The 27,694-nt window shown below is 43.9% G+C and overlaps 1 protein-coding gene across 10 annotated transcripts in view; it reads left to right on the top strand.

The window, feature by feature from the left end:
* The window catches only part of ABCC9 (ATP binding cassette subfamily C member 9), an 86,078-nt gene that overhangs the window by 11,585 nt on the left and 46,799 nt on the right, over positions 1-27,694 (top strand). For 5 of the 10 annotated variants that reach the window (XM_081022623.1, XM_081022621.1, XM_081022620.1 and 2 more), the window contains 13 exons: positions 771-1,019; positions 1,631-1,789; positions 4,224-4,379; positions 6,523-6,657; positions 7,855-8,017; positions 10,809-10,849; positions 12,874-13,016; positions 17,630-17,738; positions 19,044-19,154; positions 20,590-20,662; positions 22,116-22,221; positions 22,715-22,753; positions 27,269-27,307. In XM_081022623.1, coding sequence (XP_080878749.1) covers positions 771-1,019; positions 1,631-1,789; positions 4,224-4,379; positions 6,523-6,657; positions 7,855-8,017; positions 10,809-10,849; positions 12,874-13,016; positions 17,630-17,738; positions 19,044-19,154; positions 20,590-20,662; positions 22,116-22,221; positions 22,715-22,753; positions 27,269-27,307 — 1,523 coding nt within the window. The remainder of the gene's footprint in view (positions 1-770; positions 1,020-1,630; positions 1,790-4,223; positions 4,380-6,522; positions 6,658-7,854; positions 8,018-10,808; positions 10,850-12,873; positions 13,017-17,629; positions 17,739-19,043; positions 19,155-20,589; positions 20,663-22,115; positions 22,222-22,714; positions 22,754-27,268; positions 27,308-27,694) is intronic. The other 5 variants (XM_081022626.1, XM_081022625.1, XM_081022624.1 and 2 more) reach the window with 2 other exon arrangements.

The following is a 27,694-nucleotide window of genomic DNA, read 5'->3' as shown; positions in this document are numbered from 1 at the left end:
AATTTAAAAAGGTTTTCCCCGCCCCTGCTTTAAATGAAAGCAGCTCGAATCAACGAGTTGATTCATGAGCTGAAATCAGCAAGAAAAGCAACAAGTTTAAATAGATGATTTAAATCTGGTTTTCCATTGATATTTCTTCACATTTCCCAAGCAATAGTGCAAATCAGACAGAACGTGAATACAGTGGTACCTTGGGTTAAGCACTTAATTCGTTCCAGAGGTCCGTTCTTAACCTGAAACTGTTCTTAACCTGAGGTACCACTTTAGCTAATGGGGCCTCCCGCTGCTGCCATGCCGCCGCTGCATGATTTCTGTTCTCATCCTGAAGCAAAGTTCTTAACCCGAGGTACTATTTCTGGGTTAGCGGAGTCTGTAACCTGAAGCGTATGTAACCTGAAGTGTATGTAACCCAAGGTACCACTGTATCCATATTTGGGGAAACAGTCACGCTGGTTCTTCGTTTACGTAGAAAAGCCCCTTTATCTCAACGTACCCTGTATCGATTCAGTTTTAGAGATTGATTGTAGGACAAACATGCTTCTGTTTGGGTTGTTTCATGTAAGTTGATTTATTTTTAGAAGAGAAACATAGCAGTATCCTCACAAGGAAAAAAAGAGTTTTATTTATTTTGAAAATTTGCATCCACCCTATTTAATGCTCTATTGTTTTTAACACTCGATTGGAAGCCGCCCAGAGTGGCTGGGGAAACTCAGCCAGATGGGCGGGGTATAAATAATAAATTGTTATTATTATTATTATTTCTTTCTCAGAAAAAAGTGGAGGACAAGCCAAACCGCAAGCCTTCCATCTGGCTTGCCATGTATCGTGCCTTCGGGCGGCCAATCCTTCTGAGCAGTACCTTCCGTTACTTAGCCGATCTGTTGGGGTTTGCTGGACCGCTCTGTATTTCCGGCATCGTTATGAGTTTTTCTAACGAGACTGAAGACGACATTCTCATGACCAATGCAACGTCTGCAAACTACACTGCCTTAACCTCTGGAGCTATTTACCCAGTTAGAGTAAGTAAAAATAGAGTATGTTTTTTAGGGAGATGGCTTGTTGGCCCTCAGCTGGTTACTATTCATGGGACCTAAAATTTAGGTGATGGGGGAAGGGCGTGTGTGTTTGTGTGTGGAAGCATCATTTGAATAGGCTTTTTCTTTTTAAACAGACCAAGTCGAGACATTTTATAGCCTGGTTTGTAACAAGCACTTATACCAAAAGCTTCCCAATTCATATGTCACAGGAAACTATGGTTTAACAAATCATGAATGAAACAGGGGGAAGGAAGATGTGTGTGTGTGTGTGTGTGTGTGTGTGTGTGTGTGTGTGTGTTTCTTCAACCAACAAACTATTGTTTATCAGAGACTCCAGAATTATTTTAGTCTTTTTATTTTTAACTGTACTTTCTCTTTTTTTTAGAGAAAAAATGTGGTTTGTTTAAACAATGATTTTTTCTTAGCAATTATTGTTTAGTCACATTCACGTTTATGCATTTTTTCCAGGTTAATTGCCTTAGGCCAATTAGGGTGACAGCCCTAATTATTATTATTTTTCATTTCTTTGCTGTTCGGTTAGACCTCCAATATTATCTCTCAGTTGAAACAATCTCTTTCGTTTTGCTCCGTAGAATTCTACAGATCCGTTCCTCACTTCGACCAATTTCCTCAAAACCGCCTATGTCCTGGCAGTTCTCCTCTTCCTGGCCCTCATCCTGCAGAGGACCTTTCTCCAGGCCTCCTACTATGTTACCATAGAAACAGGCATCAATCTACGAGGAGCTTTGCTGGTAAATAAAGGCATTACTCCACAGGCTTCAAGTTATCCATACTTTGGCCTAATTGGACCAGGAGGATTGGGGCAGATTTGATAAAAAGTGTTTGGCTGTTTGGATTGGATTAAGGAGTCTCTCCCGTGTCCTTTGTACCTGATAGCAGAGGCAAAAGACTTGTTTACATCTTACTTCATCCCACGCTTCTTCCATCATACTGCCATTGCTGCCTGCTGCCTGGTTAGCATTGACCCATGACAGGGCCTTCTTGGTGGTGGCTCCTTGTTTATAGGATGCTCTCCCTTGTAAGATGCGTCTGCTCCCTCATTAATAACATTCCAGAGAAATTGTAAAACATTACTGTTCACTCAGGCACTTGAGGACTAAAAGACATTGTCTGGCAATCTTGACAACATTAACTGCTTTAAAATATGTTTTCATAAGTTTGTAGGGTTTAAAAATTATGTTTACTGTCTTCGTGTTTGGGTATTTTATACCTTGGGCTCCTCTGGGAGGAATGACAGGATAGAAATTTTAAAGAAATAATATTTGAATCAGGCACCCCCAAGTCTGGCCCTCCAGATGTTTTGGGAACTACAATTCCCATCATCCTTGACCACTGGTCCTGTTAGTGAGGGATGATGGGAGTTGTAGTCCAAAACCAGCTGAGGATGCCTGATTTGAATCATATAGGTCTGCCCCACCAAGTGGTACCAGGCTTTTAAAATTGGCCTGGGCAGAAGTCTCCCCATCCCTTAGCCCCCACCCCACCTTCAAACAACATTTTGTCCCCCACAAAGGTTGTGTGTGTGTGGGGGGGGTATTGTTGACTTTCAGGGGCAATGAGAGAATGTAACTTGCACTACTTTCAGATTCACTTACGTTTTTATGAGGTGGCTGCGAGTAGTTGTATTTTTTTCTTTTTCTTTTTATAAGCTTTGGCGCACTTCCTCCTCAGAGGAGCCCTGTCACATTCCTGGGCCGTAGGAATGCCACTGCATCAAAATGAAACATCGTTCCCATGCCCAGTCTGGCCCAGAAATGTTGCAAGGCTGTTCTGAGGAGAGGAACCCCGGCCTGAAGCAGTGGCAAGTCTTTTTTTTTTTTCTGGATTGAAAAGAAAGAAAGAGGGGTACAGAAAAACACCCACAATTCATAAATCTGTAATGAACCCCCTCCCAGACTGTCTTGTGACATTTGCCCCCTACAGATTGATGCTGAGGGAAGGTTTCTCCCCACCCGCAAACGATGCCGAAATTCGGCGCCCCCTGTCTCTCATACTCCATCCTAAAGCAGAGTTACGGCGCTCCCTTCAGCGCCCCCAAGGTTCCATGCCTAGTGTGACCGAACCAGCAGCACTCCCCAAATCTGCCTATGATTCCTCCTCTGGTCACTGATTTGGATATACCATCTGACTGCCTCTAGGTGCTGTGGTCATCTGCAAGAGATACCCAAACAGCGAAGTTGATGTTGCTAACCTTCATGTCTTGTTTGCAGACATCTTTGTAGCGTAGAGTTGGTCTGCCAATGGGCCTCGGGCCTTGAGCCAGCTCCTTGTGGAGCACATCCCTAGGGATCATGAACTTTTATTCCTGTAGTATGGGGATTAATGGCAGGACGTCAAAAGCGGATTTTATGAGCCCTTATGGTTGCTAAGAGACTTATACAGCAATACCCACTATCTATTGCAGGCAGCCCTTGCTACATTTGTCAATTTTGTGTGGATATTTCTCTGGACATTTGGAGCGCCTCATTCTACTTACACATTTAACTAAACACAATACTGATAGTTATTGTATTTAGATTGTGAATTGATGATGGTATTTTTGTCGTTGTTGTTGTTAGTCTCATGTTAGGCTTCGGGGAATTGGCTTCCTCCCCCCATGGCAGTAGATAAGAGATCAAAGGAAAGGAATGCCTTACCAGTTAGAATCTTTGATAATCACAGCGGGTGAACAAAGAACCCGTCTCCTAGAAATTGCGGTGCTCCCAATTAAGGCTTACACCCCCTCCATCCCTATTAATCTACGTCAAATTACAAGACGTCCTGAGCTCTTCGAGACTTTGGAGAAGGGGGGTGGATGCTATCCATAGACTGTGAATCTGTTAACTTTCTTTTCCAGTGTTTCTTCTGCTAGCTGTTCCTCATCCAGTATTTCCCAGCTTCTGCCTTCTGAACTATGTCCCTCTGCAAACCACTGTTCTAAATCTATTCTGTCCTCCTGCTCCTGGGAAGATTCAGGATCAGGATCAGGGGGAAGGGGTGGCTCCCACCATTCCTCCTCAGTACGGTCCCTGACATCTCAGTATCATTTATATACTATTTTTTCACATTATGGTCTTAAATGTTTTTCTCCTTTTTTCCTTCATTAAATATGCAAACAAATAATAATAATTTAAAGAAAAGGAATGTATACCACCCACCAAAATTTTGCCCTGCTTCTTTCCACAGGCAATGATCTATAATAAGATGCTGAGACTTTCCACATCCAACCTGTCCATGGGAGAGATGACTCTGGGACAGATCAATAACTTGGTCGCCATTGAAACTAATCAACTGATGTGGTTCCTTTTCCTGTGTCCCAACCTATGGGCTATGCCCGTTCAGGTAGAGCATCGAAGTAAGGGACTGATTTTTGGAAGACGCAACAGATTTCATTTCATTCATTGCAAAAAAACACACCCACACAACTTTACTGAATCTTAAAGAATGACGGAGCCTTAAAGGAGGAACCAAAGCTCAGGGTTAGAGCACAGGGATGGATGGAGGTGCTTCTGAGTTCAATTCTTGGCATCACCAGTTAAAGCAGAGGATGAACTTGCCATGTCCCTCCAGATGTTGCTTGTCTACAACTCCCATCATGCGTGACACTTTATTTTGCTGGATTTGGCAAAATCCGTATACTGCTTGATTGTAACGGAACATCTGGGCTGCTTACAAGAAATACTGGGAGGAATTAAATGCAGCTAGTGCAACCATTGCACTTGATTTCATATTGCACAACTGTTATTATTGCCACTTAGGCTAGCACAACAGCCCTTGTACTGGCGGCCAGGGAAGGTTGAATCTGGGTCATTAAAATGATAAATAAGAATAGTTAAAACCAAAAAATCTGAAGAAGTATGCATGCACACGAAAGCTTATACCTAGAACAAACTTAGTTGGGCTCTAGGGTGCTACTGGGCAAATTTTAAATTTAGTTAAAACCAAGTATTTGAAACCATTTTTAAAAAAACGATTAAAACCAACAGAAAACTGAAAAGAGATTAAAGAGACATCAGCATCTATGTGTCTGGATAGGCTGCCTAGGCAAAAATGTCTTAAGCAGGTGCTGCAAAGGCATCTGCCTGGTGTCAATTGGCAAGGAGTTCCAAAGTGTAGCTGCCGCCACACTAAACAAATGATTTACTGCAAATGGTGTAAGCAATCTTGCAAGTAAACTAGTCCCAGGCTGTTGAGGACTTCCTGCAGTTTTACTATGCAGCTGTTAAACATGCGAGTGGGTGCGAGAAAACTTTGCAGTTATCCCAGTGACAAATTGGTAACCAGTGTAGATCTCTGAGCAGAGATGTTACATGCTGAGAGGCTGTCGCTCCTGTCAGCAACCGTGCTGCAGCATTCTGCATTAGCTGCAGTTTCCAGATCAAGTGCAAAGAGAGCCCCACACAAAGGGCATTGCAGTTATCCTTTGGCCATGCTGGGTGGGGTAGATGGAGTAGGAACCCCAAAACAGCTGAGGGCCACAGGTTTCACCTCTGCCCTGAATTCCCCCCCTGCTAGCAGGGTAGCGGGGGGGGGGGACCTCCTTTGCCAGAGATCTCGGATAGCCACCACAAGGCAGAGCAATTAATACTACAGCCACGTTTACCCCATACATTCAAAACACTACAATACCACTTAAAACTGTCATGGATTCCCCCAAAGAATTCTGGGAGCTGTGTTATGTGAAGGGTGCTGAGAATTGTTTTGAGGCCCCTATTCCCCTCATAGAGCTGCAATTGCCAGAGTGGCCTAACAATAAATCCCTCTTTACAGGGAATTTGGGGAATCGTAGCTCTGGGCGGAGGGGACAAGGACCTAATAGCTCTCAGCACCCTTAAACAAACTTCAGCTCCCAGAATCCTCTGGGGGAAGCCATGACTGTTTAAAGCAATATCATAGTGCTTTAAATGTATGGAGTGAACATACATTAGTAAGGTAAGGTAAAGGACCCCTGGACGGTTAAGTCCAGTCAAAGGCAACTATAGGATTGTGGCACTCATCTTGCTTTCAGACCGAGGGAGCTGGTGTTTGTCCACCGACAGCTTTCCGGGTCATGTGGCCAGCAGGACTAAACTGCTTCTGGCACAACGGAACACTGTGACGGAAACCAGAGCTCATGGAAACATCATTTCCCTTCCTGCCACAGTGGTACCTGTTTATCTACTTGCACTGGCGTGCTTTTGAACTGCTAGGTTGGCAGGAGCTGGGACAGAGCAACGGGAACCCACCCTGTCACGGGGATTCAAACCGCCCACCTTCTGATCGGCAAGCCCAAGAGGCTCAGTGGTTTAGACCACAGAGCCACCCGCATCTGACTTAGTATGACTTAGTAGCCTTTGTTACACACCCTTTACAGTTAAGCATTATACGGCATATTTTGAATTTGGCAGCTTCACCTTTAGGTCATCTCATACAGGTTTGTGCACTGAACTACAGAACTGGCAATGTTTCCTAAGTCTTCTCTCCCTTCATCCCCCCTTTTTTGTAGATTATCATGGGGGTGATCCTGCTCTACAACTTACTTGGCCAGAGTGCCTTGGTCGGCGCTGCTGTCATTGTATTGCTGGCTCCAATACAATATTTCATAGCGACAAAGTTGGCCGAGGCTCAGAAGAGCACGCTTGTAAGTTGTTTTTCCACACATGAGACTTGGCAGCTATTTAAAGCACGCGACTGGAGTGGTAACACACTGGAGTTCTGTGCCTGGCTACTGTATGCTGTTGGATGTAGCTCATTCGGCAGAGCATGAGACTTTTAACCTCAAGGTCGTGAGTTCGAGCCCCAGGTTGGGCAAAAGCTTCCTCCATTGCAGAAGGTTGGGCTAGATGACCATGGGGACCTTCCAATTCTACGACTCTATGGCTCTATGTTGCTTAACAGAGAGGCTGGGGAAACCCAGCCAGATGGGCGGAGTATAAATAATAGCATTATTATTATTATTATTATTATTATTATTAACAACTAAACTGACACTCGTGGCTTTGTTTCCCCATAATATTGTCAGGAGCTCGTCCTACCCTCGAGTAGGACCCCATGGTTTGTTAAACCATGATTAGCATGATTAGTTAAGCCCAGCAGCTTAACTGTGGTTTATTTATTACCAACAAGCCACAGTTTCTTTATTGATGCACAAACCTTAGTTTCTGTCAATTATGTCTTGGTGTTAAGTTTGAACTCAGCACTCTGCCTTAACCATGGTTTGACTTTCAAACCCCAGACATTATTATCATCATCAACATCATCATCTTTGTTTAGATGGGCACTTAGTGGTTTCAGATCAACCAAAGGAACAGCGATATAACTGACTACAGTCAAACCTTGGCTCCCGAACGCCTCTGTTTTGGAACGTTTCGGTTCCCAAATGCCGAAAACTCAGAAGTAAATGTTCTGGTTTTCGAATGTTTTTTGGAAGCTGAACGTCTGACGAGGCTTCCGCTTGAGTGCAGGAAGCTCCTGCAACCAGTCAGAAGCCGTGCCTCAGTTGGTGAACATTTTTGGAAGCTGAACAGGCTTCCGGAATGGATTACGTTTGACAACGAACGTTTGACTGTACCATAATTCTTGCATCAAAAACTATTGAACTGATTTGAAAATGTGGCAGCTCCTGATGTTTCAAGCTGATCTTCAAACCATGGTTTCGACGATCAGCAACACATTATGGGCTCTCAGTCTCTCCCCTCTCCACCCTGTGGCCTCACTTTGCAGTTTGGCACACTCCATAGTTTGCTTAAATATTATTTATTATTTATTTGCATTTTTTTATATGGGTGGTTTAATGCTCTTTTCCCCTTTTCTCTCTCCATTTTCCATCAATGGAAAGGATTACTCCACAGAGAGGCTGAAGAAAACCAATGAAATACTGAAAGGGATCAAGCTTTTAAAGCTGTACGCCTGGGAGCACATATTCTGCAGAAGCGTAGAAGAAACGAGGGTGAAGGAGCTTACGAGCCTCAAAACCTTTGCTCTGTACACATCTCTCTCCAGTAAGTATATATATCCTTGAGTGTGGCAGGCTGGCTGGAAGGCCACCATCTCATTGTTTGACCCTCCTCCCTTTTTATCCAAAGACAAACGCAAAAACAGCTGTGCACAAATTAGAATAAATGCTTTTTTAAAAGCACACACATGCCACATATGCTATAAAATACAAAAGTCACAGCAATAAATACAGGAATAGGCATACTCTCTCTCTCTCTCTCTCTCTCTCTCTCTCTCTCTCTCTCTCTCTCTATATATATATATATATGCATGGCATACTTAAACGTTGCCATATCTTATTGTTTGGGTGGATAGAACAGGTTGCCAGTTATGTTATTTGTTAAACTATGGAATTTGTTCCCACAAGCAGTAGTGATGGCTGTCAACAACAACAACGTTCTATTATTTATCTATCATCTAACTGGGTTGCCCCAGCCACCCTGGGCTGCTCCCGGCATATACAAAAACTTAATAAAACATTAAACTTCCCTATACAGAGCTGTCTTCAGATGTCTTCAAAAGGTTGTATAATTGTTTATTTCCTTGACAACTGGTGGGAGTGCGTTTCATAGGGTAGGTGCCACTACCGAGAAGTTCCTCTGCCTTGTTCCCTGTAACCTCACTGCTTGCCATGAGGGAACTGCCAGAAGGCCGTCAGAGCTGGACCTCAGTGTCTGGGCTGAATGATGGAGGTGGAGATGCTCCTTCAGGTATACTGGGCCGAGGCAATTTAGGGCTTTAAAGGTCAGCACCAACACTTTGAATTGTGCTCGCAAACGTACTGGGAGCCGATGTAGGTCTTTCGAGACCGGTGTTATGTGGTCTCAGCGGTCGCTCCCAGTCACCCGTTTAGCTGCCGCATTCTGGAGTAGTTGTGGTTTCCGGGCCACCTTCAAAGGTAGTTCCACGTAGAGCACATTGCAGTAGTCCAAGTGGGAGATAACCAGAGGATGTATCACTCTGGCGAGACAGTGGGCAGGCAGGTAGGGACTCAGCCAGCGTACCAGATGGAGCTGGCTTTTAAAGAGTGGTTACTAGCCACAAGGGCTATATTTTACCTCCAGTGTTGGAAGCCGCATGTCTCTGAATACCAGTAGCTGAAAATCACAGGTGGGAAGAGTGCTGTAAACACCCCGAACCTTCTTGCATGGCGAGTTTCCGCCTCCCCCCAGTGGAAATAACGACACATGACACAAGTCTTGAGGTTAATGGGCTAAAATTGGCCACAACTTTATTGGTTACAGGTGATGAGCGGTATTGGCTTAGGCATTGGTCCTACTGACTATCCAGCTTCAGCCTGTTTGCTTGAAGACCAGGAAGGGTTAACCACCAGTAGGGGGAGTCCTGCTGATGCACATCAACTAGGAACTCCCCCGGGGTCACCGCTTGGGGGCGTGCCTTAGGTCCTCACCTCCATAGGCTTCGGACAGGGCCACGCCCCCTGGAATCATTTATCGGACTACCCTTCGCAATCCAGGGGAAGTGATGGCGCTTCCTCCCCCCCTTCATCTACATAACAATACCCCTACCAATGCCTAACCGCCACTAGCTTGGAAGTGGCCTTGCAAGCCACCCAGAGGCACCTAGTTGGCCACTGTGATAACAGGATGCAGGAATAGATAGATCTTTGGCTTCAAAAAGCGGGCTCTTCTCATGGTCTTATAGAGCCATTAGAGGCAGCACCTGCCACAAAAACTGCCCACGTCCATGGGCACCTTCAACACAGACCTGCACCAAACTGCTCTGGAGGTTGCAAGCCTCCAGAGTCTCTGTTGTCATCTGTGAAATGCTGCAAAGTAACAAGATCCCAGCTGGATGAGATCAAAAAAGACCCTTCTAGCCCAGTATCCTGCTTTCCACAGCGACCACCCAGATGTTTGTGGGAAGCCAACAGGCAGACCATGATTTCAGTAGCGCCTTTTGACTGACATTAATCATAATTGGTGGTCATTCCTAGTTTTAGGTCCGCCAGTTAAACATTATTATTATTTTAGCTGATTAGGGAGCTCCAAGGCAGAGAATTGAATTATCGTACTTCCTGCATGTGGCTTCTGATCCTGATTTTACAAGACTGGGAAGGCTATCCCCAGGGCCTGCAGGGGCAATTCTCTTTCTCCCTCTGCCCATTCCCAGGATTCAGTCACCTCTCCATTTCCAACCTTAGCAGAGAGACGGAAGAGAGATCACACGCAGCAGAGCAGGTCCCGTTTCCCACAAGATGAGCTTCCAGCATCTCTACGTTTTCTTTGTCTTCCAAGATGGAAAAAAAACCTTGTGAAGCTTGCAAGTTTATGAAACTTGGCCGAGGGGAAATGATTTCCTGACCTCCTGTTGCCTTTCTCATACCCTGGGACAAGCACGACAAGATCTCTCCAAATAATCTTCTAACCTTCCTTATTAAGCTTGTTGACATCCATTAGTTTACATTAACAATCACACGCAGCATTTATGGGCAGCTGATATAGCAGAGTTTGTTTATTTTTTTTAATGGCCTTTGATTTAGGTTAGCATAACCTCAGCAATTTAAATAATTCCCTTTTCCCCACCAAGCCAACGTTTTTAACTGTGCAATACAACCCGTCAATTCTTTCGGGAATATGTTCCCCAGCTCAGTAAAATACACAAACCATAATATTTCCAAGTATGTTTTCATTTGACAGGAAAAGCTCCCCCCCCCCAACCTCCAATTATGGAGTTGTCCAGGCAGGAAATAATCTTAAGGCAAACATCTATAGTATAGTTCAGACATTGACAAATGTTGCTGTATATAATTCATGGTTGTGCTTGTTTCCACAGTTTTTATGAATGCAGCTATACCAATTGCAGCTGTTCTTGCGGTAAGAATTAATTTTTTTTGGGGGGGTGAATGTTGGGTGGTTTATTAAGCATACTTTTAAATTAGCTGTAGACATACAGAAGAATGAAGTGCTAGATTTTTGAGGTGGTAGAGTAGATTGTATTATTTCAGACAGCAGGGCAGATGTCCCCTTGAATGTTCCCAGATGTAAAACATCATCATCATCAACAACAACTTATGGAGAAAGATTCTAACTAAAGATGACAAATCACTTACCACACAATACTGTCCTGAGATTAGCTCAGGATTTTTCTGAAATTGCTTGGAAGAAAATGGAAAATCTCCAAAAAATATTCTCAAGCCATGTGAGGGCTGGGATACGTGTTGCCAAGCATACCTCCTACTTGTATTTCTACAGTGGTACCTTGGTTCTCAAACTCAATCCGTTCCGGAAGTCCGTTCCAAAACCAAAGCGTTGCAAAACCAAGGCGCGCTTTCCCATAGAAAGTAATGCAGAATTGATTAATCCGTTCCAGACTTTTAAAAACAACCCCTAAAACAGCAATTTAACATGAATTTTACTATCTAGCAAGACCATTGATCCATAAAGTGAAAGCAATAATCAATGTACTGTACTATAAAATAAATAAGACAGTATTGTAGATGATAAAAATTAAAATTCAATACTTTTCATACCTGCATGATAGTCATTGTTTGGATGGAGGGCTTTTATCCATTTCTGCAGCCACACAATCAATCAATCAATCAATCAATCAATCAATCAGTAGCTGAACTGGGTTCCACACAGTCACAAAAACAAATTAACTGAAAAAGCCTCAAAAACAAAAACACAAAATAAATTGCAAAAACAAAAGCGCCAAACTTAATCCGTTCTGGAAGTCTGTTTGACTTCTGAAATGTTTGAAAACCAAGACACGGCTTCTGATTGGTGCAGGTGCCCCGGAAACAATAGCTGACAGCCGCATTGGACGTTCAGTTTCCGAAAAACGTTCAAAAATCAGAACACTTGCTTCTGGGTTTTCGGCATTTGAGAACCAATGCGTTTGAGAACCAAGGTACCACTGTATTTGTATCAGTGGTCCAGGAGCAGCAGCAGTGGCAACAGGACACCTATTTACTTGTTTAGGATACTTACACAGTGGTACCCAACTTTTTGGGGGGCCATGCCCCACCTAAGCATCTCTAAAATCCTGATCCACCCCCACCCTTGACATATAATTTTTATTATTCAAAAAGTGAACTATTCATGTGGAGGAAGCCTAAAAGGCCATTAACTGTAAATAACTCATTCTTGAATTTCCCCCATTAAAAATCAAATTGCCCCACTGTGGAGCGTGTGCCCCAAGTTGGAAAGCATGGTACTTGCATCTCACTTAATAGCCCTGAGAACTCCTTGCCTGTTGATATCAGGCAGCTGCCTTCACTTCATTCTTTTCAGAGCCTGCTGAAGATATTTTTATTTGGCAAGCCTACCCAGATGTTTAGAAAACTTGTATGAGTTTTAGTTTGTTTCAGTCTACTCTACTGTGGTTTTGACTTCCTGTAGGTCTTAAATAATTGTTGCGGTTTTTAAAGTGTCAATATTATTTTATCTTTTCCATAAACCCTCTTCTGAGTTGTTGCTTTTCTCTACAGTCTATAAATTTCATGAAATAAATAAATAAACTTAATCAAAGAGTCTCACAATCCATCCGGGATGGATCGGAAGGGATCCAGATCAGTCAAGACAGGATCGGGTCCGATCCAGATTTACAAACTGGATTCAGAGGACCCTCATTTTTATACACTTTTGGTTGCATAAATGGGGTGCAAAATTCAGAGAAGTGCGAATCCCTGAGGAATAGAATTTGGTTTCACTTTGCGTATTGGTTCCAAAATGGTTCCAAAATTGGTTCCAAAACCATCTATCCAAATTAGATAGTTTGTCATTAAAATGCAAAGAGCATTGCATTCCAACCCCCTCCTCCCATCTCACACATTCTTTGCCTCGCTTGTTCTGCACGAAGCAACATAACCAACACCCTCTTTTTCCTGACATGACAGACCTTTGTGACATACACGTATATTAAAGAGGAACCACCAACTACAGCCCAGGCCTTCGCGTCGTTGTCGCTCTTCCACATCCTGGTCACACCGTTGTTCCTGCTTTCCACAGTTGTTCGATTTGCTGTCAAGGCCATCATCAGGTACAGTGCTACCTCAGGTTACATACGCTTCAGGTTACAGACGCTTCAGGTTACAGACTCCACTAACCCAGAAATATTACCTCTGGTTAAGAACTTTGCTTCAGGATGAGAACAGAAATCGTGCTCCGGCGGCGTGGCAGCAGAAGGAGGCCCCATTAGCTAAAGTGGTGCTTCAGGTTAAGAACAGTTTCAGGTTAAGAACGGACCTCCGGAACGAATTAAGTACATAACCAGAGGTACCACTGTATGTGCTTTAATGCATAGGAACATGCTGAGAGCCCGTGTGGAGAAACAGCTAGAGTGTTGGACTAGGACCTGGGAGTCCATGATTCAAATCCCCACTCAGCCACAAAGCTTGGGCCAGTCACTGCCTCTCAGCCTAACATATCTCACCGGGTTGTTGTTATTATTATTTATTGAATTTGTTACTTGCTTTATCTTGCCCAGAGCAACCCAGAGTGACTTACAACCAAACAGGCAAAATATATACCTTAGAGACCAACTAAGTTTGTTCTTGGTATAAGCTTTTGTGTGCATGCACACTTCTTCAGATACCAAACTTAGTTGGTCTCTAAGGTGCTACTGGACAATTATCTATCTATCATCTATCTATCTATCTATCTATCTATCTATCTATCTATCTATCATCTATCTATATTGACTGTGTCAGACCAACACAGCTACGTACCTGAACCAAACAGGCAGACAGACAAGCTCCCCACATAGATACATGAAAGCCAAGAGGAAAACAAGAAATACTTTAAAAACATCACCACCGCCCCACTTCCAACAGGCCTGGTTATAGATAAGTATAGTCTAAAGATAAGTAATGATGGCACCAGGCGAGCCTTCTTGGGGAGAGCATTCCACAAAGGCCCCCCTTCTCCTGTTTCCACACTCTGGATCTCTCATGGAGGATACACATGAAGAAGGACCTCAGATGATGATCTCAGGGTCCGGGTCACTTCATTGTCAGGAGAGAATGGGGAGAGAAAAAACCATGTATGCCACCTTGAGCTCCTTGAAGGAAAAGGTGGTAAGCGAATGTAATAAGCAAATAATAATTTATTATGTAAGATTGTTGGACAGTCTAGTATGACATTGTGTCTTCCTTACAGCTGCCATACGTCCAGGAATCGGGCTCTGAAATTGGCGTCCAGGCGGATATTTAAAAATCAAAAAAACTTAATTTTGGTGGAGAGATGTTTCGCAAAAAAGCTCAAGAACTTTGTCCGGATTTTCACTTTTGGGGAATATGGCAACCCTAGTCTTGCTAATCTACAGCTAGCCCTCCATTGCCTCAGACAGGTCTTTCCCAATCTGGTCACTAATTGAAGATTAAGTCTGAGGCAGTCATGGGTTGTAGACAACTAACTTTTACTCAGAGCAGAGCCATTAAAATTAGTGAACTTAGGTTAATGTTGTATCCAATGTTAGACCCACTGAAATTAATGGGTGTGGCTAATTGAGCAAAGCGCCTGCTTTGCTCCTAACCTACCGCCCTCTCCTTCTTTGGTTAACGATTTTAACCACTTTTGTCCTACGTAATTCTTTGCCCCAGCCAATGAGGCGGTGGTTAGTGCAAGCAAAATAAAGGAAAAATACATGTACAGAATTTATGTAAGTTACAGATCTGACCTTTTCTTTGTGAGGATTCTGAATTATCTTTGTTTTTCCTAAACTGAACGGAAATCAACTGCATAGGAAGCTGAGGTGGAGGGGAGCAGAGGGGTCAGTCCAACGAGAAGTCTGAAAGAAAATTGCTTTCTAACCCTAAACATGGTATCTTCCATCTTTCCTTCTAGTCTCCAAACCCGCCTTCTATTTGTTTAAATGTTCTCTCTCTCTCTGTGCTATATTTAGCTCAGCTGTAACACCAGTAGAGAATGTCTGTCTTGCTTTGCACACTTGAGCTCTGCAAAGATCCCATTTTTTGCCAAGACAAATCTCAACCTTTAAGAAGCTTTCTCCTCCTCCTCCTCCTCCTCCTCCTCCTCCTCCTCCTCCTCCTCCTCTTATTTTTTCTCTTACAGCCAAGGCAATACCCCAGTGAATATAGACTGGGCCACTCTATCCTCATTATCACCCATCCAATTAGCATATAGAATTAAATGCTCCATTCCCAGGATAACTAAGTGGTTACTTGGGTCTGCCAATCCCCTTCATTTAGGAAATAGGCATGTTGCACTGGTAGACAACCTTTTATGGGTTTCTGTGAATGAATCCCATTTGAATTTTAAATGCACCATTGCAGTCTACTAAAGAGTGAATCTCAGCTTATGATAATGTAAACTCCCTTAGGAGTGTGGTCATTTGAAAGACCAGGGTGATTTCCATCAATGTGCTTATTGAACATTCATCCTGATTTCTTTGCACCAGGTTTGCAAGGGGTAGGCTATACAGTGTTGGCTGCCTATTGAACATTCATTCTGATTTATTTTGAAGGCAGGTTGTGCAACTTTGCACTAATCAATTTCTACCCCACACTTTCCTGTGCATCTTCTCATCACTTTCCTTTCCGCAGAAAATCCAGATTCTTTTGGAAGTGGGTTTGTTATGCAACAATGCCATATACACTTAATTTTACACTTAATTTCACTGGATTTGCTGGTATGCAATTGAATCCCACCAACAAAACAGTAACGGTCTGGAAGTCCCCTAGATAAGCAGGGTAGAGCACAGTAAATCCAATGATGTCGCCATGTTTTGCAATGCCTGGCTCAAAAACACACATCTTGGCAGCTTGTCAAATATAAGGTGTGCTTTATCACCCCCAAAGGTCTCCAGTTCAGAGCAGGAAACGAGAGAGTTCCAGGTTTTCTCACGAGAGCCTTAAAAATATCATTTTATGGGTGTTTGGAAAGGTGTGTTTGAGCTAGATTAGTGCCTGAAATTTGGATAAAATAGAAAGGTAATTTTAAACCAATGTAATCTTCTTTGGCGATCACTCGTAGCTGAGTAAGATTGTCTTCCATAAACACATTTTTAATAGTGAGTCTGTAATGACATCTTTGGTAAAGGCTGTTCTCCAACTGGAGCTCTTGCAGGCCAGTGTTTCCCAGTTGTTGGTGTTTATGCTACATGTCAGAGCTGGCTCCAGGTCCCAGCTCACAGAGGACCAACGCTAGCCGGCAGTAATGTACAAAAGTCTTTATTGAAGTACAGTTTCCATTTTCAAGCCGCAGCGCCCCAGCTCTACGTCTAGGGGTTAGATCGGCGAAGCTCCATCTGAGTCTCCGCCCCCTGTAAACACCAGTTTAAGATTCTAGCCTTACTCCACCTCTTCCGTCTCTCCTTTCTCCTCTGGGTCCTGCTACCCCCCGGGGTCCCTTCCTTCCTGGATTCTTCTGACGCTGACGTTGACCCCCCTGACTCCTCCCCCTCTTTTCGGCGGGCTTTGGGACCTGGCTCCCTATCCGGGCTGCCAACTGCGCCGCCCTCCTGTACATTTGAACTTGGCGCGCGCGCCCAGCCTTCAACCTTCCTCTCGACCGTTTCCTCGCTCCCCGATGGAGGCGTGGCCAATCCTGACTCATGTCCTCCCACTGGCAGTGCGCCGCCTGATCCCGATGCCTGGGACTCCTCCCCCCTACTGCACTCTGGTGTGGACGCTGGTCCTGATTTCCAACTGCTGCTCTCTGAGTCCCCTCTGGCCCCTTCTTCCTGGGGTGTCCCCCTAGGCACCCCCCTTGCTCTGACCATGGGAGCCCCTTTCTGTGAATCTTCCGATTCGCTGGAAAGACTCAGAGACCTCGGACCGCTGTCATCGCTAACATTTCCTTCGGACTCCTCCCCCTCGCTCTCTATTTCCTCCCTTTCCTGTGCCTCTGCTCCTGAACCCCTGACACTACATTTTAAAAGATTTGCCTTGAGAGAGTCTTTAAACCTCTTTTGTTGACCACCGGCATTACGCTTTCCATTTTGAAGTTCAGAATAGAGTAGTTGCTTTGGAAGACGATAATTAGGCATCCGCACAACATGACCAGTCCAACAAAGTTGATGTTGAAGAATCATCTCAGTAAGTCCTCCCCCTGGTCCCCAACTTCTTCAAACGTATTTGTAATGGGTGACCCATTTCTAAATCGAGCTGAAGAAAGTTTGCCCACTGCTAGGTAAAATTCTTCCTTGGTTGTACCAGCTTAAACTAAGATAAGAAGAATGGCCACCAAGCCCAGCATTCTGGCTAATCAGAGACCTATTATGGGAAGCTCACAGGGAGGACCCGAGTGCAAATTCAGGTGACGAAGGGTTGCATTTGAGCTCTTCCCCATATGAACCAAAATTCCCAACTTAGAAGGTTAGGATGATGACGACTGGGGCAGAACATCCCTCCTTTTAAAGTGTAGACATGTTCTTTTCCCATTGGAGAGAAAATAATCGTGGGATCTTTGCAGCACCGCCACTCTCAGTTGGAAATGGCGCAGTCTGTGAGCGCTTCTGGCCCTGTGATGAACTGTTTGTCCAGAGAGCATCTGTCACAGTGCCAAGAAACATGCGGTTGGAACAAGTGGATTACACCATATGCCATGAAGATGTTGTAATCGTTATTCAGTAGTTTCTCAGTGTGTTGTTATGACTTGTAACAATTTGTCTTTTTCCATGTCTTGTCCCAGTGTGCAAAAACTGAATGAATTTCTCATAAGTGATGAAATTGGAGATGACAGCTGGAGAAATGGAGATACTGCCTTAACATGCGAGTCTTGCAAGAAGCACACGGGACTTGTAAGTGCCTCTCTCTTTATAAAATTGAACTAAGCACACTAGTGACTGGGGATAAGGGAATCTGTTAATTACGGTTTCTCATTTTCCACATCAGTCTGCAATCGTAAAAAAAAAAAAATCCTCATGAAAATTCATTAGCATCCAGTGCAATATTTTCCCCTGAATGTGCACATCTTTGTATGCAATTTTGCCCACAATACACATTTTTGCAGATAAATTGCCCACAGTATAATGCATTTTTGTATGTCATTTTCACCAGTATATGCATTTTAATGCACATTTTTATGCATTTTTTTACACATTGCTGGAAAACTGCATTGCAAAATTCAGAGATGTGCAAGTTTTGGCAGATGGCTGTGTTTCGGTAACATATTGTTGCAGAAAGTGTGAAGTAGGCAGATTCACTTTAAAGTTTGAACTGAATTGAATCCCCCATCTCCCATTCCTACAGCTCACCCTGGGACTCTTGCACATGGCAGGATATTTTGTATTTGATGCTGTTTATGCGTGCATTCACCTTTTTTTTGCAGCATCCACGCAACTTCATCCTCATTGAAACCCTATCCCATATTTTCACATCCTTTTAATTGGGACCACTTCTGTGGCTATTCTTCACTTGTCAGAGTTTCCAAAGAAACTGCAAATTCAAATTAAACGGGGGAGGAGTGGGAACAGGATGGCATTTTGAAGAGGATGCCGTGGTGCGGACATTGTAAAAAAAATATTTGCGCACACCAACGGCACAGAACCTGCAACAAACTGCCTTGCGGAGGTGCCCCAGTTCATCACCTTTGCTTAAAAACAACACAATGAAATGCTATAAAAAGTACATTTTGATCACAGTGAAATGGTATACATTTAAAGCAGGGGCAAGGAACCCCAAGCCACACATCTCACTGGCCCTGCCTCACACTCTGAATGTTTTTGCATCAATGGAATGCATCTTTGAAAACTTGAGATAACACTTTGAATAACCTCTTGATTATTGCATATAGTTATGGACATTCTTGATTTCACAGAAAGGCATTTTAACACATGAACAAGCAGAGGGATTAGCTGATTTAAATCTCCATGTATACAGCGATACAAAATAGCTTGAAAGTGTTTTTTAGAAGCCCCTTTCCTTGTTTTGAGGAGATTTGTTGCAGCCGGCGTTGTCTTAGAAGGGTTGTTCCTTTTGTACGCAGGAGGAAATGCCTCTTTTACTGCCATGCATAGCTTCTATACCTTTCATGCATTATCTTACTGTGTTAACCTTCTGCAAAACGTCTCTACTTCTTTGTTCCCTGCTGTCGACCTGCCTAGCCCTCCAAAGCCATAAATCGAAAGCAGCCGCTGAGGCACCAGCTGGATAGCTATGAGCCTCCTCTAAGGATTCCAACCCGTCATTTAGACATTGATGACTGCGCTATCAAGGTGACTTGCGTTTTCAGTAGGGCATCCAACAAATTATTTTTTAAGTGCATCCACTGCCAGGTGTTCAATTAATTAATCCATTAATTAATGAATTGCGTGTAAGCTCAAGCCAGGTAAGACAGATGCTGTGTTGTTGCGTGGGGCATCTAACCAGGAAAGTGATGTTCTGGGTGGGATTGCATTTTCTCTTAAAGAACAACTTTTCATCTCAGGATTATTATTGTGTCCTTCGATGCCCCGGTGACATGCATGGCATAAAATGTATTTTACCAGCTGTTACTGGGTTTGTTGTTTTTGTACCCTTGTTATTATGTGCTTTATGATATGTTAGGCTGAGAAAGTTCGAAACCAGTGTTTAATGTGAAATACACAGACCCCCCCCCCAAAAAAACCCTCCTTCCTTTGTAATTCTTACTCTTGTGACATTTTCCTGGTTTTTAAAAATCTTTGGCCAGCCTGGTTTTCACATGATGCCAAGCCATGGTTTGGTTAACAAACCACAAGTTCTGCCACAGATGATCAAGCAAACCATGGTTTGTTTCACCAAAGTTCAGTCAAACAAGTGCTCCCAACTTGCCTCATGCCTTTTTAGCAAGGCGAGTGTCTGGGGTTTGAAAGACAAACCATGGTTAAGGCAGGGTGCTGAGTTCACACATAACACCAAGACATAATTGACAGAAACTAAGGTTTGTGCATCAATAAAGAAACTGTGGCTTGTTGGTAAGAAATAAACCACAGTTAAGCTGCAGGGCCGTCTTCACACACCATGCTAATCATGGTTTAACAAACCATGGGGTAGTATTATGGGGAAACAAAGCCACAAATATCAGTTTAGTTAATAATAATAATAATAATAATAATAATAATAATAATAATAATAGACACGGGTGGCGCTGTGGGTTAAACCACAGAGCCTAGGGCTTGCTGATCAGAAGGTCAGCGGTTCGAATCCCCGCAAGCTCCCGCTGCTCGGTCCCTGGTCCTGCCAACCTAGCAGTTCGAAAGCACGTCAAAGCGCAAGTAGATAAATAGGTACCGATCTGGTGGGAAGGTAAACGGCATTTCCGTGTGCTGCTCTGGTTCGCCAGAAGCGGCTTAGTCATGGTGGCCACATGACCTGGAAGCTGTACGCCGGCTCCCTTGGCCAATAAAGCAAGATGAGCGCCGCAACCCCAGAGTCGGCCACGACTGGACCTAATGGTCAGGGGTCCCTTTACAATAATAATAATAATAATAATAATAATAATAATAATAATAATTTATTATTTATACCCCACCCATCTGGCTGGGCTTCCCAAGCCACTCTGGGCGGCTTCCAACAAAATATTAAAATACGGTTTGTAAGAGTTGATTATTTTATATAGATTCCTACATGCACATACTCAGTATAATGGTTGCATGTTCTTGTGGTTCTAATATGTGGTATTTATTGCAGGTAACCAACGGGTACTTCTCTTGGGGAAGTGGCTTAGCCACATTATCCAATATTGATATCAGAATACCCACAGGTATGATTAATTAATAGCCTCACATTTTCAACATCGTTTCATTTATCATACCTTCTCTCATAGCCGCAGGATGGTTTAGAGGATGGGTGTGGAAGCTGCGGCCCTCCAGAGGTTGTTGGATCCCAACTCCTATCAGCCCCAGGCAAAGGACAGAGATGATGGGAACTGTAGTTCAACAACGGGTTCCTCACTCCTAGTTTATTGAGTATGCATTTGTTCTTTAGTCGTTTAGTCGTGTCCGACCCTTCATGACTCCATGGACCAGAGCACGCCAGGCACTCCTATCTTCCACTGCCTCCCGCAGTTTGGTCAGACTCATGTTGGTAGCTTCGAGAATGCTGTCTAACCATCTTGTCCTCTGTCGTCCCCTTCTTCTTGTGCCCTCCATCTTTCCCAACATCAGGGTCTTTTCCAGGGAGTCTTCTCTTCTCATGAGGTGGCCAAAGTATTGGAGCCTCAGCTTCAGTATGCATACAAACATGTAAACACACAGATAGAGATTATAGAGATTATAGATGAACACAAATGTATGTTAATAATAAGTCAAGCGTGTTTAAACCACCAGTGCTAATGGGAGATATGATAACACCTGCAATCCTATGCACGCTTACTTTGGATTAAGTCACACTCCATGCAACTTACTTCAGAAGAGACATACATTTTTATTGAACTATAAAGCAGCAATCATACTAAATTGGGAGTCTTCCTGAACTCCATGGGGCTTACTTCTAGGTAGGCTATTTATAATACGAATACTAATATTTATTATTATTATTATTATTATTATTATTATTATTATTATTTCTTATACCACTCCCATCTGACTGGGTTGCCAGCAAAAATACATTTAGAAAAGGGGGGGGGGCCTCTAACATTAAAAGCTTCCTGAAACAGGAATCTGTTACACTGAAATGAATGAGACAAAATTCTGCAGAATCACGTCTCTATTTGACTCGGTGATTTCTCCTCCTCTTCCTCCTCCTCCTCTCTTTTCCTTTCTTCTATAACTGACAAATAAGAAAAGAATCAGCAGATTCTAAAAAAGGTAATACAGTCATACCTCAAGTTACGTTTGCTTCAGGTTGCACATTTTCAGGTTGTGTCCCGCGGCAACCCGAAAGTAACGGAACGGGTTACTTCCAGGTTTCGTTGCTCGTGCAGGTGCAGATGCGCAAAATGACATCACGTGCATGTGCAGAAGCGGTGAATCATGACCCGCACATGCGCAGACGTGGGTTGTGTTCTTTTCCGGTTGTGAAGGGGCTCTGGAACGGATCCCCTTCACAACCAGAAGTACCACTGTAGCTATTAAACAGCAGCCAATCAATAGTATCAACATCTAATTCATATATGCAAGCGTTCACCATTCATGCGTGTTATGATCAAAGCAACCAAGACCATTCAGTTATTGGTGGGTCAAAGGGTCTAATGTTAGTCCGTTGTTGCTTTGCAGGCCAAATGACAATGATTGTGGGTCAGGTTGGCTGTGGCAAATCTTCTCTCCTTCTTGCTGTTCTTGGTGAGATGCAAGCTCTGGAAGGCAAAGTTCATTGGAACCGGTATGTTTGTCATTTCCTTCACTTTGGTGCTTTTATAGGGTTAATGAATGAACTGATCTATGAGTTAGCCCTGGGGGGAAAGTTGACAGATGGATTTTGAGGTCACAACTGTTAAAAAACGTAACTGCTTTGTTCCTTTTTTGTTTTTTACCTACCGTATTTTTTGCACCATAACACTCACTTTTTTCCTCCTAGAAAGTAAGGGAAAATGTCTGTGCGTGTTATGGAGGAAATGCCTACGGGTGGCATGCCTACAGATTTTCCTCCTCTAAAAACTACGTGCGTGTTATGGTCGGGTGCGTGTTATAGAGCAAAAAATACGGTATATCCTTGATTCCAGTTATTTAATATCTTTCCATATTACACATTTAATTTTGGGATTGTGAGGTCTAGAAGCTTTCCTATGAAGAGGGCATGCAGTTATATTGTGGAGCCTGATGTTTTCCCAATCCTGGCACAAACAAATGTGGTTGTGTTTTGCTGGTAATTTCAGACAGCCTGACAGAGAGGAGTTTTCAGGAAAATCCTACAGGTATTACCAAATACAACCCTAATGGTTTCAGTTCCGTGACATAACAATAAATCCCTACTATAATTCCCTTCCTACATAATTCTGCATGCTTGAGTTTGCCCACTGATCTTATAAGGGTTAGAAAAGAGCACCAAAAACATCTGGAGAAGTACATGAAGATTTTTGTAGTACTGAAGCTAGCAGCTGGGACGCGGGTGGCGCTGTGGGTAAAACCTCAGTGCCTAGGACTTGCCGATCGCATGGTCGGCAGTTCGAATCCCCGTGGCGGGGTGAGCTCCTGTCTTTCGGTCCCAGCTCCTGCCCACCTAGCAGTTCGAAAGCACCCCCAAGTGCAAGTAGATAAATAGGTACCGCTTTATAGCGGGAAGGTAAACGGGGTTTCCCTGTGCTGCGCTGGTGCTGGCTCGCCAGAGCAGCTTCGTCACGCTGGCCACATGACCCGGAAGTGTCTCCAGACAGCGCTGGCCCCCGGCTTCTTAAGTGAGATGGGCGCACAACCCTAGAGTCGGACACGACTGGCCCGTACGGGCAGGGGTACCTTTACCTTAGAGCTAAATTCATATAGTTAAAGCCATGGTTTTCCCAGTAGTGATGTATGGAAGTGAGAGCTGGACCATAAAGAAGGCTGATCGCCAAATAATTGATGCTTTTGAATTATGGTGCTGGAGGAGACTCTTGAGAGTCCCATGGACTGCAAGAAGAACAAACCTATCCATTCTGAAGGAAATCAGCCCTGAGTGCTCACTGGAAGGACAGATCCTGAAGCGGAGGCTCCAATACTTTGGCCACCTCATGAGAAGAGAAGACTCCCTGGAAAAGACCCTGATGTTGGGAAAGATGGAGCGCACAAGGAGAAGGGGACGACAGAGGACGAGATGGTTGGACAGTGTTCTCGAAGCTACCAGCATGAGTTTGACCAAACTGCGGAGGCAGTGGAAGACAGGAGTGCCTGGCGTGCTTTGGTCCATGGGGTCATGAAGAGTCGGACACGACTAAACGACTAAACAACAACAAGAGCTAAATTCATAGAGTCAAGCATTTCCAGAGGACAGAATATGTGTATGCCCAGTATCTCCAAGCATCCTTCTGTATATTGCCAGCAGGTTTTACAGGGGAATGTTACTTCAGGACTTTGGAGCTGGAAAGTAAATAAGCTTGCCAGTGAATGTTGTGCAGTGTACACCCTGCTTGAGGAAGATTTGATCCTTGGCATCTTCGACTGAGATCACAGACAGCGGGGCTGTTGGGATGCAGCCAAGGAAATGGGGGCAATTTGCAAGCCCACAGCTGGCACCAGCCCACCGGCCGATGTGTGGGGCGATCTCCAGTCTTTGGTTCAGTGTCAGCGACCCCAGCTTTAGAAGCTGGAGCATGCTCTAATAGCAGAGTAAACGCTACACAACAGAAGCGGCAGGGAGAGGCTGTGATGAGCATATTTACAAGCAGTTTATTCAGCGTACATCAGGACAAAAGGAAAAACATGTCTTCTCCCCTTCATGTCCAAGCAAGCAGCATAAGCAATAGCTATACTCAAAATGGAAGTTCTCAGCAAGCTATGCTGGAGTGTAAACAGGCATGTGACACAAAACAGTCATGCCTGAACTTAAGGTGGAATGGAATATCCTAATAGGGGCTAGGACTCTGCCTGAGACCTTTGAGACCCTCTGCCATTCAGAATAGACAAACACAGACTAGGTGGGTCAGGGGTTGCGAACATGTGGGCCTCAAGACTACAATTTCCCCACCGTCCCTGAGCATCGGCCATGTTGTCCGAGGCTGATGGAAACTGCAAGTGATCAGTGCAAGTCTCTGGCAAAAGCAGCCTGCCCCCGTTCCCCCAGAAGGAAGGAAGAGAAGGGATTTTGAGAGTGGGGGAAAGAGGACAAAGTGGTGGTAGAGAGAGAAAACAAGGCGGCCCAGGCCACTTTGGGTTCTGGTGCCACTCATCACAACCATGCCTGCTCCTGATAGGTTAATTCGAGAAAATGTGGCCCTCAAAATGTGCCCCGAGATGTTGTTGGACTACAGCTCCCATCATCCCTGACCACTGGTCATGCTGGCTAGGAATGATGGGAGTTGTAGTCCAACAACATCTGGGGACCCACAGGCTGAGAACCACTGTAGAGGGAGCAGCCCTGATATGAATAGAAGTTGCACCATAGATGTTCTCCTCCATGATCTCCATCTTCTGAGCAACGCAAGAAGGTCATATCCTGCTGCATCTTCCACACCACACCTGTCCTATCAGGAAGGGTTGGTGTGGTCGATATCAAGAGCCCACCCAGTGGCTTTCTGACTTATGGCCTGTGTTTTTGTACAGAGAACTTTTCCCTTCACCTCAACAGAGGGAGCAGCTTTGTGTGTATCTCAGTGTCTGCAGGAGCTTGTGGGATCCACAAAACCCCAAAATTTATGAACCTGTTCTGCTGAATGGGGAAATGGCTAATTGAACAAGAAAGAATCTCTGCCTTTCTGAGAGAAAACTCCCCACCTTCTGATGAAATCTCATTCCTTCATTTGAGCATGGGATGCCAGGTTACTCAACCAGCTAATACTCTAGAAACATGACCCTGAGGTTAGCAGGATTCAGTTAATGTGTGTATATACACTCATACCTTGGTTTTCGAACAGCTTAGTTCTCAAACGTTTTGGCTCCCGAACGCCGCAAACCCAGAAGTGAGTGTTCCAGTTTGTGAACTATTTTTGGAAGCCAAATATCCGGCGGGGCTTCCTTGGCTTCCGATTGGCTGCAGGAGCTTCCTGTAACCAATCAGAAGCCGCGCTTTGGTTTTCAAATGTTTTGGAAGTTGAACGGACTTCCAGAATGGATTCCATTCGACTTCCGAGGTACGACTGTATATGTCTTGCTTCAGCTGTTGCTCCTTCTTCCGTTGTTCTAAACCTTTGCCTCATGCTCTTGGGATGTGTTTTTTTAAAGTCCATATCCATGCAGTTGTGAATTAATTAACAATGACGCTTTCTCCTTCCATCTACCAGGTGTGATTTTAGCCTGCCCAACCCATTGCTTGTTGCAGTGAAGCATTGACCTTCATTAATACTAAGCTGTGAAGCCATACTTAGTACCATTGTCACTTGCATGAATATGCTGTTTACATATCATTTAAGGAATTTGGGGTCGGGGGGGGGATGGGAAGGATAAGAAATTGGGGAGGGAGACTACGTCTTACATGAAAAGGTATTTTTCCTCCCAACAGGTGTTCAAAACTATGATGTGGGACTTTGAAATAAGCATGCCAGAAAACTAAATTCACAGTTGGGTGTAACAAAAGTTTGCTGTATTCATAAAGAAACCAAAGAACATTTGGTTTCCACAGGACCACAGAAATAAAGAATTGCAGAGAAATTTAGGCTGCTTCCATATGACTTGTTTATTGAGCACCCAACCCGATTTGCTTGCAGGGAGATTTGACAATGCTGGCGATTTAATGAGTGTTCATTCTGCTTTGTTTGTGGGGAGGATATATGGTGTTGCACAAAGCAAATGCCATCCCACACTTTCCATTGCATTTCCCCCATCACTTTCCTTACTGCAAAAAGCCTGAGCTTTTAGGGAAGCGGGTTTGTTGTGCAAGACCTTCTCAAGCAACTGTAATTGCATGACCTGAATTTGCCAGCATGTGATTGAATCCCACCCAAAAAAAAGTAGTCTGGAAGTGTCCTGTGTTTGTCTCCTGCAAGCCTTGCAAGGAGCGCCCTCTCCTCTTTGTCAGCAATCTTGAAAGAGTGTGAGACATTTGCCTATCATGAGGAATATTGACCCAGATCTGGAGATCCCATAAAAAGTTAGTCCTTAGGATCTCATGTGAGTGAGATCTCTTTTTGATATCTCAGTAAAGATGAATTGAGTGCATGGGATCCTGAAGGACGTTTTATGACATCCCATGGAGGGTAAAAAATCTCAAATCCCATCAGATGCAACAACAACAATTATAGCCACTCTTGGAGCTTATACAAACACACACACATGGATGTAAATGCTTGCCCAGTGTGTAGCATGTTGGATTTAATTGTACAGTGGTATCTCAGGTTACAGATGCTTCAGGTTACAGACGCTTCAGGTTACAGTCTCCGCTAACCCAGAAATAGTACCCCAGGTTAAGAACTTTGCTTCAGGATGAGAACAGAAATCGTGCAGTGGCAGTGGGAGGCCCCATTAGCTAAAGTGGTAGGTACCTCAGGTTAAGAACAGTTTCAGGTTAAGAACGGACCTCCAGAACGAGTTAAGTTCTTAACCCAAGGTACCACTGTACTAGTTGCTGGTGGGGCTCCAGAATGGAAACTGTGCAAAACTGGTCAGAATTTCTACCAGTATCTTGTTACAGTTGCAGCTGAGTGGTGTTCTGATTTGCAGATGCAAATATCTTCCCCCCTATTCTTCAGCATCAGGAGTTTATTGCTTTCAAATATTTCTCCCAAGTATGTGAAATTTGCTCACCTCGTTGCTGTTATCTTTTCACCAACTACCACTAAAATACTGTTTACCATAACTTGCAGTGGATATGAAAGTGAGTCTTCTTTTGAAGCCAGCCGGAGGTATTATTCTTGAATCTTCTTCTTTTTGAATCCCTCCCTTTTCTACAACCAACTCCTTGTTTCCTTACCCCAGTTACAACACTTTGCTAGAGAATATTAACTAGTAAACTTCTCCAATGCAGTGGTTCCCAATCTTTTTTGGGTGGTGGGGTGGGTTTAATGTCCTGGTCAAGTAAATATCCGAATACGAGCCGCAAGAAATTTTAAGACCCAGTTTGGACAGTTAAGACCCCCCAAGAACCAGTGACTTCATGTGATAGAGGAACAAACCAGCCCTCTCTTCCTTATCCTTCTTCACATAAACAACCTTTCATGATTCTTCGAGTTTCATTCCCAAGTTTCAGTGAATCAGGCAGCAACCCTATTATCAACTGACCAGAAAGTAAG

Source organism: Podarcis pityusensis (assembly GCF_964106645.2).
Source record: "Podarcis pityusensis genome assembly, chromosome: 10".
Classification (NCBI taxonomy): Eukaryota; Metazoa; Chordata; class Lepidosauria; order Squamata; family Lacertidae; genus Podarcis; species Podarcis pityusensis.
The sequence above is the reverse complement of the archived record's forward strand: the minus strand, read 5'-3'. Positions and strand labels throughout refer to the sequence as shown.